The sequence below is a fragment of the Vanellus vanellus genome, assembly GCF_965231255.1.
Source record: "Vanellus vanellus genome assembly, chromosome: 6".
NCBI classification, from domain to species: Eukaryota; Metazoa; Chordata; class Aves; order Charadriiformes; family Charadriidae; genus Vanellus; species Vanellus vanellus.
The window spans coordinates 53779518-53798776 of record NC_138911.1 but is presented as its reverse complement, the minus strand read 5'-3'; the positions used below and the strand labels follow the sequence as shown (position 1 = coordinate 53798776).

The 19259-nt window shown below is 36.9% G+C and overlaps 1 protein-coding gene across 1 annotated transcript in view; it reads right to left on the bottom strand.

Annotated features, from left to right (window-relative positions):
- KIAA0586 overlaps positions 1-19259 on the bottom strand; it is a gene marked incomplete at its 5' end in the record, with an annotated part of 83716 nt that overhangs the window by 46560 nt on the left and 17897 nt on the right. Inside the window, 9 exons of the mRNA XM_082485594.1 lie at positions 458-576; positions 786-982; positions 6383-6463; positions 7646-7753; positions 9023-9210; positions 10103-10291; positions 15819-15993; positions 16414-16674; positions 16996-17068. Of these exons, the coding sequence (XP_082341720.1) occupies positions 458-576; positions 786-982; positions 6383-6463; positions 7646-7753; positions 9023-9210; positions 10103-10291; positions 15819-15993; positions 16414-16674; positions 16996-17068 (1391 nt within the window). The remainder of the gene's footprint in view (positions 1-457; positions 577-785; positions 983-6382; positions 6464-7645; positions 7754-9022; positions 9211-10102; positions 10292-15818; positions 15994-16413; positions 16675-16995; positions 17069-19259) is intronic.

Here is a 19259-nt window from a genome sequence, read left to right as displayed (position 1 = left end):
TATTTTACAGATAAACAACAGTAGAGAAGCAATTCAGGATCATAAAAGAAGGCAGCAGCAAAGGGCAGTGACATCACAGGAGAAATTCATTTGTCTCCCATTCTCACACATCTAAGAGAGGGAATTTTGACATACCTAATAACAAAAGAAAGGCAAACAAACATTACAGGGTTGGCAAAATGAAAAATCTGATTTAGATGGCCAATAACAGAAGTTTATTTGTACAGTGGTGTGTTTTATGTGCTCTTTTTTCTTTTTTTTTAGATAATTTATTTCAATAGCCTTACAATGCTTGTGCTGTCTCAACATAAATTAAAGCATGTACTTTTGCATTTTATAGTTTCACTGGTTCAGCCTTATCCACTCTTCGGCTCAGGCAACAGCTACCTACACCGCTTGTTAAAATTAACCAAAAAATGAGGTAACCCATCTGCCGAGAACAATAACTCCTACTTACCAATGTCAGAGGTTGCAGTCTCACTGTCTTCACTCTCTGAGGTGCTAACATTGGGCACTGTTTCTTTCTGAACTGGGTACATCCCACTGATAATTTTTGCCATTATTTCTTGTTCCACCCTAGCAGAATAAAACCTGTTTAACTATCAGCAAATGCCAAGACACCTAAAAGTATACAAAAGAGCATTCTTGACATAAAACATGAGGCAGCAGCTCAAAGGAAAGAGGAGAAGAGAAGGGAGGGAAGGAGAAGAAAGGGAAGGTACTCTTATGGAGTCACTCCTTCTTCCATTTATATTCTCTTGCCACTTTGTTATATTGCAACTCACCAATTTATCAACCTGTTTTCTATAGTTTCTCTCCTTTGAATCAGTTCATCCAAAACATCAGAAGACTGCTGAGGAGCAGAAGCCACTGGAGGAAACAAAGGACCATTGTATTTTGGTGAGGCAACTTTAAATTGTCCATTAAGCTCCAGAAGAGGCTCAGAGAATTCTGGAATTTCATCCCTCTCTTCTTCCTGATCCTAATAAATAAGTAGTAAATTAAGTTGTGTTGAGTTTCTGGAAAGCAATGTCATTGAGGCAACTGTCAGATTTTTTTGAGAAACATTTGTAGATGTGCCACGGCATGCAAACCACATTCTCCCTTCTTAGTATGTTGTAGTTAATTGATACAATTCTAAACTTAGCAAATCATAAATCTGTGGAGGTATAAGGCTATAGGAACTGCTTAGTACAACATGATTTGGCTCGTATTTCCTGCCTGTGCTGCACAGGGCAGGGAGCCAATGGTAATGCTAATACTTGAGAAATTTACTTGTGACATAAGTCAGTTCTTTTTAATATATACACCAGAAATGCTCCTCCTTTTAAAAAAAAAAAAAAAAGTTAGGAAACTTTCTACATTTACTTGTTGGGTTTGGTTTTTGTTTGTTGGTTTGGTTTTTTTTAGAAATTAAACTTTTACTTTAAAGTCTCCTGTCTGAAAGGACACATTCTCAAAAGCTAATGAGCACGCAGCCCGCCAAAATTCTAATAAAGTTGCCAGCACTGAAGACTAGACATTAATAGCTTACACATGTTACATGTATGTTTACACTTTCACTAACTTCAGCTGCTGAAAGTTAAAAAGTATTTCTGGGTAACCAATTCACAAGATCCTCATAGACACTGTGAATTTAACCTTAATGTGCTATTTCTAAGAAGTTATGGAAGTTACTCAGTGTGCATTATAATGTTTGACTGTTTCCAAAGATGCCACCTTCCTTTTCCCCCCCCAATCACATACACAGCATTAATTCCCAAAAAGCAGTCACCAACATATCATAATGTAACACTTTAGAAATGTCTCCTGATGGATGAGAACATGCGTCCTTCACTCATAATATTAAAAACAAATGTCTCAAATAGTAACATGATTCTCTAAGAAGAAAATTTGGCATGCCAAAAAGAGACGAAGAGCTGAGCCCTAAATTACCAGTGAGAAGCATGTGATGTTGCAGAGAAGAGCTCACATAGACATAAGACAGTAAAGTTAAACTCAGAACGCCACTGAATGCTTTACAAGCTGATAAGCAGTTCATTCTGTTACAATATATGTATTCATAACCATAATTCATTCTGACAGCAAATGCAAAGATGTCTTTGTCCAGTGTTTCATTATGCATTTTCTTCTGAATGCATTACTCCATAAATTTTCTTTGATGTTGCCTATTTAATATATTTTCTGAAAGTATGCAAAAATACAAACATCTGGATTAAAGAAACCAAGTACATACAATAAATCTTACTTATATTTAGTAACTTCTGACAAACTTTTGCAGTCCTCCTGCATTTCTAAATTATGTGCAAAAATATTTTATATTTAATAGTGCACAAATCCAAAAGAAAATTATTTTCATTTTTGGGGTGATATATCATCTCTGCTGAATTAAAAAATAATATAAGTCAGTATTTAATTATACAGATTGAACTTGCACATATATCACTTTGTAGACCAATCCTGAATAATCTGCACTCAATTCTGCATTTTACCTCCCTGGAGACTGTTGAAAATATCTATCATGACTCCCAAACAAAATATGGCATAAATTAGAAAGCCTTTCAGATATGATTGGAATATTAATCATTGCACTTTATTACAAAGTATCAAGCTGAAGTTCTATTTCCCAAATTACACTCAGATAATTAAAAGAATGTTTGAAATGATTAGGCGGTATAGATTAATTTTGTTCCATTACCGAACGTGTATATGCATAGTCTTTTATTAAAGCCCTCTAAAACTTAGTCATTGGTTTCTTCTTGACAGATTTCTAAAGCAATTTTCACAGGGAAGGTCAGACTGCATTGCAGGTGCCACCTGTGACCTTTTGTCTGAAGAGTTACACACATGAAAAAAATCACTGCCCCAAAGACCATATTATGGGAAACAAGGGCTGAGGAAAATACGTTTACTCTGACCTCTGCAGGTTATATATTTTGCAGAAGCAGAAATTCTGAGAAACAAGTCCCCACCTTGCAATTAGGGCACGTTCAGAGAGAGCAAAAAGTGTCTCTAATCTTAAAACCTAGTAAATTCGCTAAAGGCATTGTGGAATGTGGCTGGTAATGAGAGTTGGAGAGTAGACACGTTAAATCTGAGAGCCTGTTCTGGGCTTATGTTAGCTGAGCAAGTTTCTCACTGGAATAAAGCAAGGTTCATGCAAGGGCTGGTCTTACAAAACCTCTTGGGTTCAGAAAGTCTGAACCTACTCTGTTGTAGGTACAACCCTTGATCAAAAATAAAGTGTGTAAATCAAAGCTGTAACAGCCTTTTCTGCTTTATTCCACATGTGAATTTTCTTATTGTGAAATAAGAGCACCTAATTCAACTATTTTGGAAGATGGAATTCTCTGTCTTTAAACATTAGACGGCAAGGTTGCAATGGGAGAACAAGGCACATCACCTCTACCTATGGCAGAGCTTGTGTTTTACAAGTTGGGACACCTTGCGTTAATCCACAAAATTAAGACAAACTACTGTTAGGTTAGGTGATAAAAGGTTTGTCTCCACTCACACAAAGGAGCACAGAGGAACAACAACAGATGGGAGAACCCAGATAACATGACAACTGAGCACCCCAACCCAGCTACTCCCAGGGCTATCAACAGGAGAGGGCTTCAGCCCCAGTGTCGAGGAGTGAAACCCATCAAGATGAGCCCATGGAAAGACTCTCCATAGTACCTTTCTGAAGGCTGGGCAGGTGCATTTGGATGAGGTGATGACATGATGACTTAAGGGATGCAGGGAACAGTATTTTGGGATGGTACACTGTTTATGTGCCATTTACAGGCAGGAACGGATGTGGAAAGGGAAGGACCAAGATGATTTGGAGATGTTGAGGTGTGGGAAATAGAGGGGTAAGGGGACAAAAGGGGCTGGCTGCCCGTAAACAAGCGGCTGGTCAGCACGCTTACCTGGCCTTGCCCTGTGCCTGATCACTGCAGTCAGTCCTGTCTCCTCGCTAAAATCCATTTCCAACTATTTTCCTGAGCAAGGCGCTTTCAGGGGATTGCACGTCCAGGCGCCAGAGGAGGGGAGGGCAAGGACCCTGGGCCAGCTACTGAGTAGAGTGTCTGACACCAGATACCAGAGGGATCCACACTGTACACATGTACACACACACATATATATATGTGTATGCATACACGAGCACACATATATCCCCGACCTCCATCCTGAACTGCCAGCAAGGGGAACAGGATCAGCACGTTGGTGCTGTTTGAGTGCTGATCTGTGCAGCCACTTGTGTACATGTACGTGTATTGTATACACGTGTTTGTGTGTATGCCTACTGGGTATCCATACTCAGCCTCACTGCTGGCTGGACCTGGGAGCAGGCAGCTGTGGCAGCCTTGCCCCTGTTGGGCTACCAATGCTAACAACTAGCATTTCAACTTCTAAGTGTCTCTTAAATATGTATCTTCTAGTAGAAAAGATAAAGCAAATCCTAGGAAAAGGAAATGCCTGGGCCAGGGTCCCGAAGCCTTTTTTTTGCAATATACACCAGGGGAAAAAAAAAAAAAAAAAAAAAAAAGAAACGAAACTTATCCTCTTCAGTTTTAACTGAATAAAGTTTTCATAATAAAAGGGGTGTGGGGGGAAGACAACAATAAGCGATTTTCCTGTACAGCATTTTATGCACATTTTTTCATGGATCTGAAGCTTTTGTTATAACAATAACATTGCTTTCTTTTGATGTCTTAAATACCCCTGACACTCCAGAGGTTGATTTTATGCTTCCACATTGTGTTTGTCTTGCACATTTTTCAGAACATTGTCTGTATGGTCATAGGCCAAACATGTGTTTCACTTGGAACACTTTCGGTATGGTGGTTAAAGTATATCCTATTGCCAAAAAGAAAAGATAAAAGCAATCCAGGAGAAAAATGAAAAAAGAAGAGATGAATAACTATTATTCACATATAAAAAAATTAACATTGCAGCATTTTTTGTTAGTTCATAAACTGATTTCTTAAATTGCTTTCTTATATATTTTTCTAAAAATAAAGCTTTCTTGTGCAAACAAAAGAAAGTTGTCTGAATGGATTTAACTCCTCTGCTCCAATAAGGTAAGTTTGAAACTAAAAATGCATTTCCCCACTTTTGATAGGTAAACCACCTCTTCAGGACTGTTTTAACTAATTGATAGTGTTAAATGATAAATTCATTTTAAAAATAATCCAGCATACTGATCTGTAGGCTATAGAGTTAATATTTAATGCACACTCTAATCCAGGGATCAGGAGGACATAGAACAGGTAAAAAAGAATACATTTTTAGGTAGATTTTAATATGTCCACAGCAAGTCTAGCTCACTGGAAAGAAGCTTGTGGAAAGAGCACTTCCAGAAAAATACTAGCCAACAACTGCAATTTCAAGCACCTGGTATTTACTGAGTCCTAAATGCAGCAGGAGATGGAAGCTGCTGTCTTCCACAGAGGTAAGATACTACATAACAGGTGGGTGGCAACATCTTGCTTTCTTCAGAGGCAGCCTTTCCCAGCTACCATTGAGTTTCTGCTTCTGCACTTAATCTGGAGCAGTGAAATTTTACCAATTTCACTGGATCACCAACCTTGGGCATTTGTAAGCCCTGACTCTGACAAGAGGTCAGCAAAGGACCTTGCTACCTAAAAAACTGAACTGTAAAAGAGTATCTCCAATAAACCCATGTTATCACGATCCAGTAATGAAAAATGTTAAATTTGCTAGGCATCAAGCAAAAAAAAATAAAATGAAATAAAATATCTTGTTAGCTCTTAGTGGGATCCATGAGATGAGTAGTACATGTTGTACACATATACTTCTATACACTGCTTGCCCTTTTATTTCAGTTGTATAATTTTGGACTGAAATGAGGTATTTTGTTAAAGCATTTTAGGACCTCAAACACATACACAAATTGTTCTATATTAAAATCTTCTAAAAGGGAACACTCAGAAAATACTTTCACATTTTAAAATATAGGCCACCCTACGTAAAATCTGTAAAATTACATATGCATTTTATTACATTGTATTACAACATATTACATCTTACATATGCATTACATTTAGACGTTGAAACTGTGATATCTACGTGCTATAATCACCACTGATTTTAGAATCCACTAGAAATAAAAGTAGTCCTCTAACACTTCCAAATAAAAGCCAATCTTATTTTTTATTGTAATCTGTCAAAGGTTCATTACTTACTAACACACAGTAATTTCTAATATTTTTTTATAGCACTGTAAACAGTTCACTATTGCTCACAATGTGTATTTTTAAAGTTGCTAGTAAAGCAAAATGATTTTCTACATTGTGTTTTCAGTTATGACAGAATAATATAAAACAAATATAAGAGCAATTAAAAGGAAAGGACACCTTTGCAATATAATTACCTGCATGACATCAGTAACATCAATGAAATTAGTTCCCGGAAACATTATTTCTTCCTCCTCACAGTGTACATCTTCTGGAGTCTTATGGAGACAGATTGAAATTGTTAGGTATTTCATATTGCGCAGAAAAATGCATTAGCAGACAAACTTCATGACAAGAATGCAATTACATCACCCCTCATTGTCGGTAGCCTGAATCCAGAAAAAAATGCTTTACCCATCTTAAAAGTTAGCAGGAATTCTTTGCAGAGCATGAAAAGAAATTATTAGAACTCTTTCTTGCATGCTGAAAACTGAAATGTGCTGTTTCCAATTCTAATGGAATACCTCACCATTAAAAATTCTAGGACAATACCTGTAACTCTCATTAAAAGATAAGTAATCCAAAATATTGTAAAACAAAGCACACAGGGGTCTAGAAGTGCCTTAAGCAATTTACTTATGTGGGATTTCTACAGTGTTATCTAATAATATCATTTGAAAATAATGATCACTATTTTTGTCCATGGTGTCTGTCTTATTTAGCTTGACCACAGGACTCTGGAGGACCTAACTCCAAGTCAGAATAACAGCTAATACAAGGAAAACAGAAGGTACAATAACTATAGAAAAATAATCACTGCATCACCATGCCTTCACACTGTCCAGCCTGTGCACTGGACAAGACGGAAGTCCACTGGAAGAAACAATACCCTATCCTGTAAACATGTATCCTAGTCTTATTCAGCATGCAGCAGTTAACATTTTAGTTGCACAAAAACATTAATTACTGCTTAGATTAGAGTAGATGAGATTAAAAACACTTCAGAAAAGTTATGTGGAAAGAGAATAGAGTAGACCAGCCAGCTCCACACACACCTGGCTACCAATGAACAGGCTACACATACATGCCACTAACCACTCAAGTACAGCTAAGGAGCTGCCAGAGGAATGAATATCCTCAGTCTTCATGCCAGAACACTGAGGGCAGTATAAATAAGACAGACGTGGGCCAATAAGGGATTACAACTCTTAAGAGGACAGAGAAACACTGTTTTTCTTCAGGTTTTACTATAGTGATTATTTAATTTTGGAAGAACAGTGTCTCGATGAAGTTTTTCATTTTCTTAAACAAACACCACATATTATAAATTATTCAGAATAATTACTCCATTTTTCCTGGAACTAATTTCTCTAACTAAAACAAGATAATGACATAACTTTGTAGTAATTCAACATATTTTTAACCAATTTGAATTCACAGACATTTAGAACAATCAATACCTGTATTACAGCATCAACAGAAGGAAGTACAGGTTCAGAGCCTGGAAGAACGTGGTTTACATTCACACTGTCACTTGAAACACTGTCAATATCTACATTAGGTAACACCTAGAACAGAAAAACACACCAATCTGAAAAACCTATGTATTAGCTCAGCTGCTGCCGTTGAACTTTTTAGATTCTTTCTTCCACTTGCTATTGAGCCACTAAATTTTAGTGACCTCCTTTTCTCATACCTGTATCTGATAACAACTTGGTTCTGAAAAACCATATACTGTAATGTACAAAACCTAACCCCAGAAATATTCACCTCTTCTCTTGCAATACCTGATTTTTCCTGTGGTCTAATTCCCTGACACTTTATCTTGCATGTGACAAAAATACCCATAACTATTCATATAGCGAAAGTGTGTTTGACTCCTATTTCATTTACACTAAGTTGGCCTATAAGCCACTGTGTAGGCTGGTTATTGGTTTCATGTTGTCATACATCTGCCAGGGTAAAATGAAGAGACAATTTTATTACAATATAGTTTGTAATAAAGGCATGTCCATTACAGCATCAAAAATTTTTTTGTTTTGTTTTTTGGGTGTTTTTTTATGAACAAAGATTTAAATGCTTGCTTAATTCTTTGGGGGAAAAATAATAAAAAAAATCACCTTTAAACATTTAAGAACTGCATGAAATAACAGCAAAATGCATGTGGGTGGAAAACAGTGATACGGCAAGGGAACAAGCCACATACTCTACTTCTATTTAACTTTGAGTTCCATGAATCATTTGTATCTGAAAGGTGTGTGTAGGAGTGTGTATATTCTCCACAATTTGAATCCAGAATAATGAACATGTAAGAAACATTAACTTCCTTGACAACAGACTCATGCAAAAAATTAAACAAAACAAACAAACAAAAAAAAAAACCAACCAACAAGGTAAGGACTGCAATGGTAGATTAATCAGGAGTGAACTTCTTGGGTTGACTATCATGCTTGAAACAGAAATCTTAAAGGCTAAAGCATTCATCCAGAAAAACTGACATTTATTTTAACACTTATTTTTATTCAAAGTTTATTTTGACTCAAAAATCTCATTTAAAAAAAGAAAACGTGACATAGAACCATTTTACAAACACCCCGCATAGGTGACTTACGGAAGAAATATTAGTTAACCAAAACAGAAAATTAAAGATAATTGTTGAAATATGAATAAAAATATTAGCATAGCACGACAACTTTCTATTTCCTCCAGTCTATAGGTTTCTAACGCTTACTGAAAGCCATCCACTGATTTCAAAGTAAATTACTGACAGGTAAGAGTATCTTCAGTTAGCTTTTATTAAAATAAACAAGCAAATCATCATCACTGTTGACATGTACCTGCACAGACAGTTGAGGTGGATCCTTTTTCTCTGATCTCATCTCTATTACAGCTATGTTTGGTTTTTTTATCTCAACCGGTAGTTTTGGTGGCACTTGAGGAAGAGAGGTTGTAACTGTAACAGGGTGTGGTTTACCTATAATTACTCCAGCAGGCTGCAGTGAGATGTCGCTTATTTGGGTTTGACCTAAGAATAGTTTAAAAATAATTAGAGATATATATAAGTCTCTGAAGTCAATAAACTAATAAATTAAATAAAATCAAATTCTGGATATCTGTGTTTCACATGAGACAGACTGCACAATTACAGACCAATTAAAAAGTCCCCTATTAACACTAGGTAAATATAGCGCTTCACTAGATAATTTTAAGGCTTTCCCAGCAGAAACCATAAACTCAGCACTGCCAACTTTTGAAATTATTCTCTTTTCTTGACTATGGTGACACCTACTGCTGAAAAACAGAGTAATTACATTGTATTTGCCGTTCAAAAACTATGTGCTTCCCCTCCCTCACATTTTCTTAACCATATTCAAAATACTATTGCATTTAGTACAGCATCCTACAAATTTGTTTGAGACACCCTTTCTTTTTAATAATTACCTTCTTTAAATGCCAATATAATATTAACCCTTCCCAAAACAAGGCCTATATAAAAGTTCTGTTGAATGTCCAAAAATACAGAGGCCACAACAATGACTTTAGTGTTTGGCACAACCCTAATGAAATTGTTAGGCTGAAGTCATCATAAATGTTGAATCTAAGGGCCAACGATTCAGTTCCTGCTTACATGGATACCAAACTTAAAGCCAGAACAAAAACCCTAGAAATGTAAAGCGTACCAAAGACAGTATGTACAGCTAAGCAAATAATTGCTCTTAGGGTGTCACCAGACATCCAGCATGAAGAATAAGGAGAACCAGAACATTTTAAACTGTTCCCCCGGTGTAGATTTCCCACAAGAAGGGCAGTTGCAAATCTCATGAGCCAGGGCAAATCACTGACTTAAGATGAAAGTTGTATTTCCATCAAGTAGGTGTTACCCTTCACACATTCTTCTACAGGTTATTTGCTCCTACCTAGTGGAATAGCCATAGGAATTAGGTGACCTTCAAGTGGACCGCAGACAGCGGGCACATCTCTACTTGGACTAAAGAGATACTGGTTTTCTTGGGCAAGTGCATATAAAGAACGCTGTTTCCCCAGGCTGGTTACTACTTTCTGTGTGCGAGAACAAGTCTGTGTTCTTGCAGACTTTACCTTTGTACCTGAAACAAAAGCAGATAAACAGAATGTCATCAACACATATACATACCCAGTAACATCACATACACTACTAATTTAAGCCCTTCTACCGAAACAATTATAAATTTTTGCTGTGGGATGGAAGGAATGAGGGAGGGAGACAGGAAGGGCAGAATCTAACAGTGCTATGTCAGATGTCTCAGTATTGACAGCAACAAAGGAATTAAAATCACATTTTTTGAGCTTCTGAATCTAGCAAATAAAGGCACAGAAACATGAAGACAAGGACACAAGGATGGTAGTAGGTTAGAATGAAACTTGTGATTTATCAGCTAAGAAGAAAACCACGATTAAGGTTTGAAATACAGCATTAGAAGGGCATGCAAGCCTGGCATAAAAAACAGTCAGGATATAGAATATAGTCAAACTGATCTCTTGTTCATCTGATTAACTGCTTCAGTTTTATAAACATGCAGTTTGTCTCAAGCCAGAAGATTGACAAGGTACTCAAAGGAATAGGTATAAACTACAAACTCCTGGTTTAGCAACTCACTGCTACTGGAAAATAAAGCTGTAACTAATACCCACAAGTCTTGACTTGCAACATCAAGGAGGCACTGATTTTTTTGGTCCAATTCTTAAAATGTATTGTTAAATAGCTAACCGGAAGTAATTTCTATGTAACAATGGCTAAACATACAGCAGAGGAGAACATTTATTGTAATGTTGCACTTCTCGCTATACAGTAATGCAAGGTTGAATAACCTATGTTCTTTGCAAACAACGGGTATTATTAGGGAAACCGTCCACAAAAAAGGAGTCAACAATCGTGAACCGAAGAGAAGTGCTTCTACTGCTATTTTGTAGGCATTAGGAAAATGAACCTGGAAAGAATCACATTGGCAACCAACTCCTTATCTTCACTACAGCTGAAAAACGTTATCTTACTCCTCTGTTGTTTCTAATCATCACCCTTCCTGTATTAATGGCCAGTTAGTTAACACATGGCAACATTTCTGTTCACATTTAGTAGCTTCCTAATTAATTGAAGAATAAAAGTCAATGATTATAAAATTTAGGGATAATAGAGAGTGACAATGTGACTTTTAACAAATGTAGACAAGCAAGTAAGGCAATCCACTCAAGAAGTGTTATTTTTGTACACACAAATTAGAGCTTATAAGCCTAGAAACAAGAACAGCAAGTCATAACTCTTCAATGAGAAAATACAGGTCAGAAAGAAGTGTCTCTGAAAAAGGCCTTAAGGTCATGCTGGATAAGCAACGCAATGACAAATCACAATACAATGCTGTGGTCAACAGGATAAATGTAATTAATCCTCAGATGTCTCAACAGGATGTCAGTGAGGTGGAGCAGGAGAAGACTTCCATATATGATAATACTGCATTCACTATTAATTCTGTATATCTGTAAATATTAAAATAGACTGGACATTAAAAAGCCTCTCATTTTTGAAGGAAAATCACCTGGAAACTGAAGTAGCTATAAACTGAAGCCAAAAACTCACTATAGATCAGATACTAAATTTGAAGTATCCCATGTACTTTTGAACCATAAGGTATCTAGCCCTGGGAAGAAGTAATTAAGGGCAGAATTTCTGATGTCTTTAAATGATGAGTATGTGCCATTCAAAGATAGGTTAGCCAGAAAAAAATTGTCTTTAGTAAAAGACAAGTTACTGGAGTCAGTAACATAAATAGATACAGTTCAGAGGCTTGTGATTTAGAAGAGGTCATACCACATGATCTAACAGTCCCCCCTGGCCTTGAACTTTTGAGTAAAAGCAGAAATTGGCAACATATCTGTAATACCGCCAACTTGTAAAAACAAGGTTCTCACAGTAAGAATGATTAAGTACTGTATACACACAGCACCTCATTTTAATTGCTTTCAACTTTTCATTTCCCCCGAAAAGTTTATTTGCACTGGGCAGAAACTAGACATTTAATTAAACTTAGCTTTCAAAAACTTGTGTTTTACATATATTTATCAGTTCAAATTATGCAAGAAAGCAACTTCAACTTTCTTTTTTAAGAAATGCTCTCTTACTCATAAAAGTGTTGGATTTTTTTTCTAACTTCCCAGAAGAAACTAAGCATTAGTCACTACAGTTTATTTGCAAAGAAAACGGTTGAGAAAGTTATCAAATGACTGAAAAGAGACTCTCCAGATGGCCATTTCAGTCTTAAATAAACATCCTTATTCTAACACTAATTTAAAACAAGCTCAGTGGACTGCTCTAACAAAATAGAGTCACTTAATAAGTCTGGATTTTTCAGGCAAACCCAAGGCCAACGACTTCCAATAATTTTTAAGCCTTTATCACCTGGTACATCAAGGCCAGAAAGGGAATCTGTGGGTGCAGATCTGTGAAAGAAAGAACTAACCATGCCTAATATGAGCAAGATCTCTTTCTTTCTTTTTTTGAAGAACCTGGTGCTTTAAAGTGTTCATTCAACTTTGTTTCATTTTTATTTACACTCCTACTACAGAGCAGTACTGATCTGTTTCTAATTTTTTTTATTTATACTTTCCTGCCATAACAGCATCTTTCAGAATAGCAGCCCTCAAAAACATTTAACTATTTTGTCTTCATAAGACAAACAAACACAGAAATATTACTTTTCCATTTTATTGGCAAGATGTAGGAAAGCACAAAAAATAAGCAGCTTGACCAACTGTTTTAAAAGAAGAGTCAAAAACAAGTAATGGCAGTATCAAAAAAAGGCTGACCTCAGTCTAAAGCCATTAAAATCAGAAAACTTGGAAATAGGACACATTCATTGGAGCACTATTCTTTTAAGTGACACGCAAAAAAATCCCTATTCTTCCTTTCTTCCCTTAGATAAGAATACAAGGGGGTGTCTTATTTTATTTACTGTCATGACAGAGACAAAACCATAACTTTCTGTAACTGCAGTCTGATGCAAAATAGAGAAACAAATTTTATGGCGGCTTTATTATTGCAAACACACATGTTGTTGTACTGCTGTAGTATGACTTAATGACTTGGAAGAGAATCACTTTGGGTAAAGGCTATCCAGAGTTCACTCTGTTTTCCAGCAAATAGCTTTTAAACTGTATTTGTCACATGCAGGAGTTCTGAAGGCAGCATGGATCCTGTACACAGTTTTCTCCTTCATTTCTCTTTGCCTCCAACAACAACAAAAAAAAAGAGCTAAAGCAAAGGAACAGCTTATTGCAACTGCATGCAACCTCTACCTTTACATTTCACTGGCAGTACTGAATTAAACACGTTACTGGTAGATAACTGGTAGTATCAAATGATCAAATGACCTACTTATTACAATTAGATTGGGAGGCAGTGGGGCACTTTTTCTGCCTCTTTACAAGGTATTGTTTCTTGAAATTGGCCTCCCTGGAAAGGTTGTGACCTTCTATAAAAAACATGAGCCCAATAAATATAGAAGGAAAATATAACTTAGGACTCAGCAAAAGCAGAACTGCTTATTAAATATTTTTAAAGAAGTGTCTGTTCTCAGTCCAAATCTTAGAGATCACTGTATCACTGTTATTGCTACACTAAGTGCTTATTAGCACAAATTTTATTCAAAAAAATCCACCCAGAATAAATTACATTACGGGTGTGCAGCATAGCCAGTAGTCAAAGAAAGTGATATACCATGCTGGTCTTTCAAATGACTATACCAGCATTTTTCACAAAGAAAAAAAAAAAAAAAAAAAAAAAAAAGAGAGAGAAGTGTTTCAAGAGAGGAAGAGAGGTCAGATAAAAATATATAAGCAATAAGACTAGCAGTTTTTATATACCAAGTCCTTACCTTTTGAAAAATAAGGTAAGCTTTGAAAAGTCTTCAAGATTTTTGCCAAGACTATAACCCACATTTTCCAGGAAGGTTATGAGAATTGCAAATACTTTCTACCAATAACGCTTTTTCTTCGTGGATCACAACTGGGCTCCAGAGCACAGGTAAGAAAACTGCCAGGAAATTGTATAAAGACTACGCTAAGCTTAACAATAGATTCTTTTGAGGATTCGCCACTAGGGATTTACATTGTAATGTCAAAAAAAGAAACCCATAAACCAAAACCCAGCAGTGCTTGTCTTCAAAAATATATGTTTTATACAATACATTTCAATGACCTAAAAACATGGTCTCATCAAGTGACTGTCTTCTCATGTTAATCTCTTATATTTCATACAGAATATATATTTTGACAGTTATAATAAAAACTTCGGCACCATTTTTTAAACATGACAGTTAAGATTACATCAAGTCTATTTTCTCTGCATGGGTAACAACAGCGTACAGGGAAGCCAAATAATAATATTTTTCCATTGATGCTCATCCTTATTAACTTGATTGTGCCTACTATCACTTTAACTTTTACACACTCTTTCTCTCCATTGTTATCTTTTATAATGTAATTTGCTCACTCTCTCCTGCAGTGAGAGGATACACATTAGTTTTTCTGACATATCAGTTAAAGATTAATCTTAGTTTCTATATTAAGAATCAGTTAAATTTTGAAAAGATAACCAGCAAATAAGAGATCCAATTAAAACATTACTTTCTACTAACTCAAGATAAAGTTAATCTACACTTACTTATGTCAGATATCATATAGTTTCACTTTTTTATTAATTTTCACACATTTTTAATAGGCTTGAAAATTAGAATCTTCTGATCCTAACACTTTGCCTATAAAACTAATGAATGGAATTCATTATTTGATTAATAATGACCATATCAAGCAATTAAGAAGCAAGTTATACTTTGGTTCTAATCCTGACTTGACTTAACAAACGAAGTAATTTGCATTAACCAGTGCTTCAGATTAACGTGTCTTTCATTATTTTCAAGTTAATAGATGTCCTTTTCACACCCATAGATTTAAGTTTTCATATTTCAATTCATGTATTAGAAGTGAGAAATGGAATATCGGGCTTCCTTAATTTTTCAAATCTCAGTGAATTTCTTAATTCTCAATGAATCAATCACTTAGGTGACATGACTGGATAAACCCGACATGAAGAATACACCTTTAAGCAACCTTTATCAAAAGCTGAGTTAGTTTTTCAACAGACTCGGCTTTCAGGTGCTTATGTCATTAGTTCTAGCAATTCAGCTGTTTAAGACTTGGGCAAAAACAAATACATACTAATATGTTTATTAAATTTAGAAATAAGTATTAATTTTACAATCTAAAATAAGTGAGACACACTAAGCAAATCTGAAAACCTACTGGTACTTTTTAGTTTTGAAAGAGCATCTTTTAGAATAGAATAGTTCAGTTGGAAGGGACCTACAATGATCATCTAGTCAAACTGCCTGACCAAACATTAAAGCATGGTATTAAGGGCAGTTTCCAAATGCCTCGTAAACGCTAGCAAGAATGGGGCATTGACCATCTCTCTAGGAAACCTACTGCAGTTGCTAAAGCTTTAAATTGAAGAGCAGGTGAACTACGATTAGTTTCATTTATACAAGGAATTCCTAATAGAAAATCTGGGAAGGAACACCTTGTTCACACAAAAGAATTACTTACCTCTAACACACTCTATCACCTTGGGTCTTTGAAGTTTAGATTTAGGAGAGGGAGAATTGAATCTTAGATATGGTGCTTTTTTAAGCGTGCTACGATGGCCCTGGTAAATTGGTTTCCCATAAACTTGACACAGATAGTCTTCGTTTTGTATCACTGCGCTTCCATTCACAGGTCCCTGACACACAGGAGAAAAAAAAAAAAGTAGTTTACAATTCATGTTTTGAAACTTGAACACATCAGTAGTGTTGCAAAAGTCTAGAGGAAAAAAAGTAAAAACTTCTGCAAACACTATAAATTGCAAGTACACATGAAAACTTATGCATACAGAATACATACAAGAAACTTACAGCTGAATAAAATAGCAGGTGCTGGGTAAGACAAATTGTATAACAATGTAGGATTCATTGTCATGTTATCAAACTCAGCTTAGGCTTCTACAGCACATGAAAACAAGAACAGAAATCCACAGGATGGGGCTATCACTTTCATTTAAAATTATTACAGTTACACATACAAACAAATTTTTCACATCAATACTGCAATCTAAAGCATAGCAGTCATTACCAGAAAAGAAACCAACTACTTGGGAACTCACAGCTGCCCTTTTTTCTTTCCTCTGCAAACTTTCAGAAGAAAAGTAAGTTCTAAACCTCTGTTTGCTCATGTTATCTTCTGCTTGCTTCTGCAATGGCTTAGCTGCAGATAAAGGATTCTTTGTCAAGCATCCTTGGATTTTCTGAGTTTTTGCTTTAATTTCTTTATGGGTCTTCATAGCCTTGATGTTCTGGACTCTCTTGATCCATGGGACCTTTTGATCATATTTCACTTCTTCCAAATCATTTCTTGTCATTTCAGCCTGAAGATAAAGCATAAACATAATAAAAGGAGATTTTATCTTCAAGGCTATCAGAAGAGTGTTTGGATAACTTTGAAGTTCTGAGAAATGGCCTGTTTTTCATGTTATCCAGCAACTGTGACCAGTGATTTTCATTAAGCAATGAAAGTTTAAAAACAGAGGTAAATATTTTATGATAGCCTAGTATATGTTAGCAATAATAAGCAGTTTTCTCTTGTTTTCAAGTTCTGAGTGATTCACATTTAACTGCTAACATAAAAGAACAATGTAAGTTAGAAAAATATAATGCAAAAACATGAAGTCATTTTTTGCCAGCCATACCTGAATTTCTACACTGATTGCCTTAATCCACTCATCCACAGTCTTTCTGATACGAATCTCTTCCAATGCATCACTGAAATAGAAGAAAGAGCTATGTAAGGTCAGTGCTTCTTAAATTGCACAGATTTGATCCTGGGAAAGTAGTGACCTATAAACACCTATAAAAAAACCAAAACCCAGAACACAGAGACAGTAAGATTATATACGCCTACAGTCTCCAAAAGGCACTAAGCATACCCTATCTGAGTTTCCCAAATCTAAATCTGTTATTACATAACACCACCTGCAAACCCCAGCCCCTGCTTGTATATTTTACCATTATTACATACATCTATGAATAAGTGGCAGCCATTTTGATAAGCTCCCATTTTGATAAGTTCCCATTTTGATAAAAACATGAAAAAACAAGGCAATAAAAACATTCCAACTCACATGACAAAAAGCAGATGACAAATATTACTACTTCCTCTAAAAGATAATGATAGCAGCTATCATGCCTGAAAAAATATTTACATGAGAGAATAGTTACCTTCCTCAGGAAAACACAAGGAGCATTTTAATAGGAAAACTTTCATTGTGATTCAAGCAGGAATATTTAACTGTCATAGCTTCAGTTAGGATAGAGTTAACTTTTTTATTAGCAGCTGGTAAAGTGCTATGTTTTGGATTTGGGATGAGGAATACTTTTGGTAGCGCACAGGTGTTTTTAGTTGTTGCTAATTTCTCAAGGCCTTTTCTGCTCCTGACACCGCCCTGCCAGTGAGCAGGCTGGGAGGGCACAAAGAAGTTGGGAGGAGACACAGCTGGGACAGCTGACCTCAACTGACCAAAGGGATATTCTATACCATGTGACATCACACTCCATATATAAAGCTGGGGGAACAAGGAAGAGGGGATGTTCGGAGTTATGGCATTTGTCTTCCCAAGTAACTTTGATGCCCTGCTTTCCTGGAAATGGGTGAACACCCGCCTGCCAATGGGAAGCAGTCAATGAATTCCTTGTTTTGCTTTGCTTGTGTGTGTGTGTCGTGGTTTGGCCTCAGCCAGCAACAGAGAACCACGCAGCCGCTCACTCGACTCCCACAGCCGTGGGAAAAATCAAAAAAGGGCAAAACTCGTGGGTTGAAATATTATAATTTAACAGAACAGACAAAGGGAAAAAAGAAAGAAAAGAAAGAAAGAAAAACAATAACACCGGTAAAGGAATACAAGAACGCGATTACAGTACCGCCGCGAAGCGCGCCGACCGAACCCGCACCGCCGCGACCCGCCCCCGAGTGGCGACTGACTCCCCCGCCCCGGCTAGCTCCTTTTATAGCGGGGCATGGGTCACGTGGTATGGAATACGTGCCTCCCCTGCCGGCTCCTTGGAAATTAACCCCATCCTTGCCGGAACCAGGACATTATCCACCCCTTATTCCATACCATCTATGTCATGCCCAGATCTTTCAGTTCCCATAGTCTATGAGCCATCCCTTAAAAATGTCCATTAAGCTCACGTAGTCCATGACGGTAGGCTCCAGCAGTGAGAACAGTCTCTCAGGGCACATAAGATGGTGTGTAGTGCTGAACTGGTGGGTGCTGTATTTGAAGCTCGTGACTGGGGAACCCAATGCAGTCCATGCCCATGGTCCACAGGCTGAAGATGTCGATCTCAAGGAAAATTGCTGGGCGCCAGATACTGAGATCAGTTCTTATTACATCATAAAATTATTCACTGGCTATTCTCACCCAAAATCAAATCCCCATGAGGTACACATCGGATTTCCCCATCCTCTCGCATCACCCACCAAGTGCACCCGGGTCCTTGTGCAAAAGCAATCCCACGGATGGGTTTGCCTTTGCCTGAGGCAGGGCTAACCCAGACTGTCTTTCCTAACATATTCTTCATATGCACTACAGGGACTTTATCCCCTTCTACTGTACGTGGAAGTTTTGATTGGGCAGGGCCAGCTCGATTGGCAGATCCCCTAGTGTTAACTAACCAGGTGGCTTTTGCTAAATGGGTATCCCAATGTTTGAAGGTCCCACCCCCCATGGCTCTCAGGGTAGTCTTTAGCAGTCCATTATATCGTTCTATCTTACCCGAGGCTGGTGCGTGATAAGGAATGTGATATACCCACTCAATGCCATGCTCTTTGGCCCAGGTGTCTATGAGGCTGTTTCGGAAGTGAGTCCCGTTGTCCGACTCAATTCTTTCTGGGGTGCCATGTCGCCATAGGATTTGCTTTTCAAGGCCCAGGATAGTGTTACGGGCGGTGGCA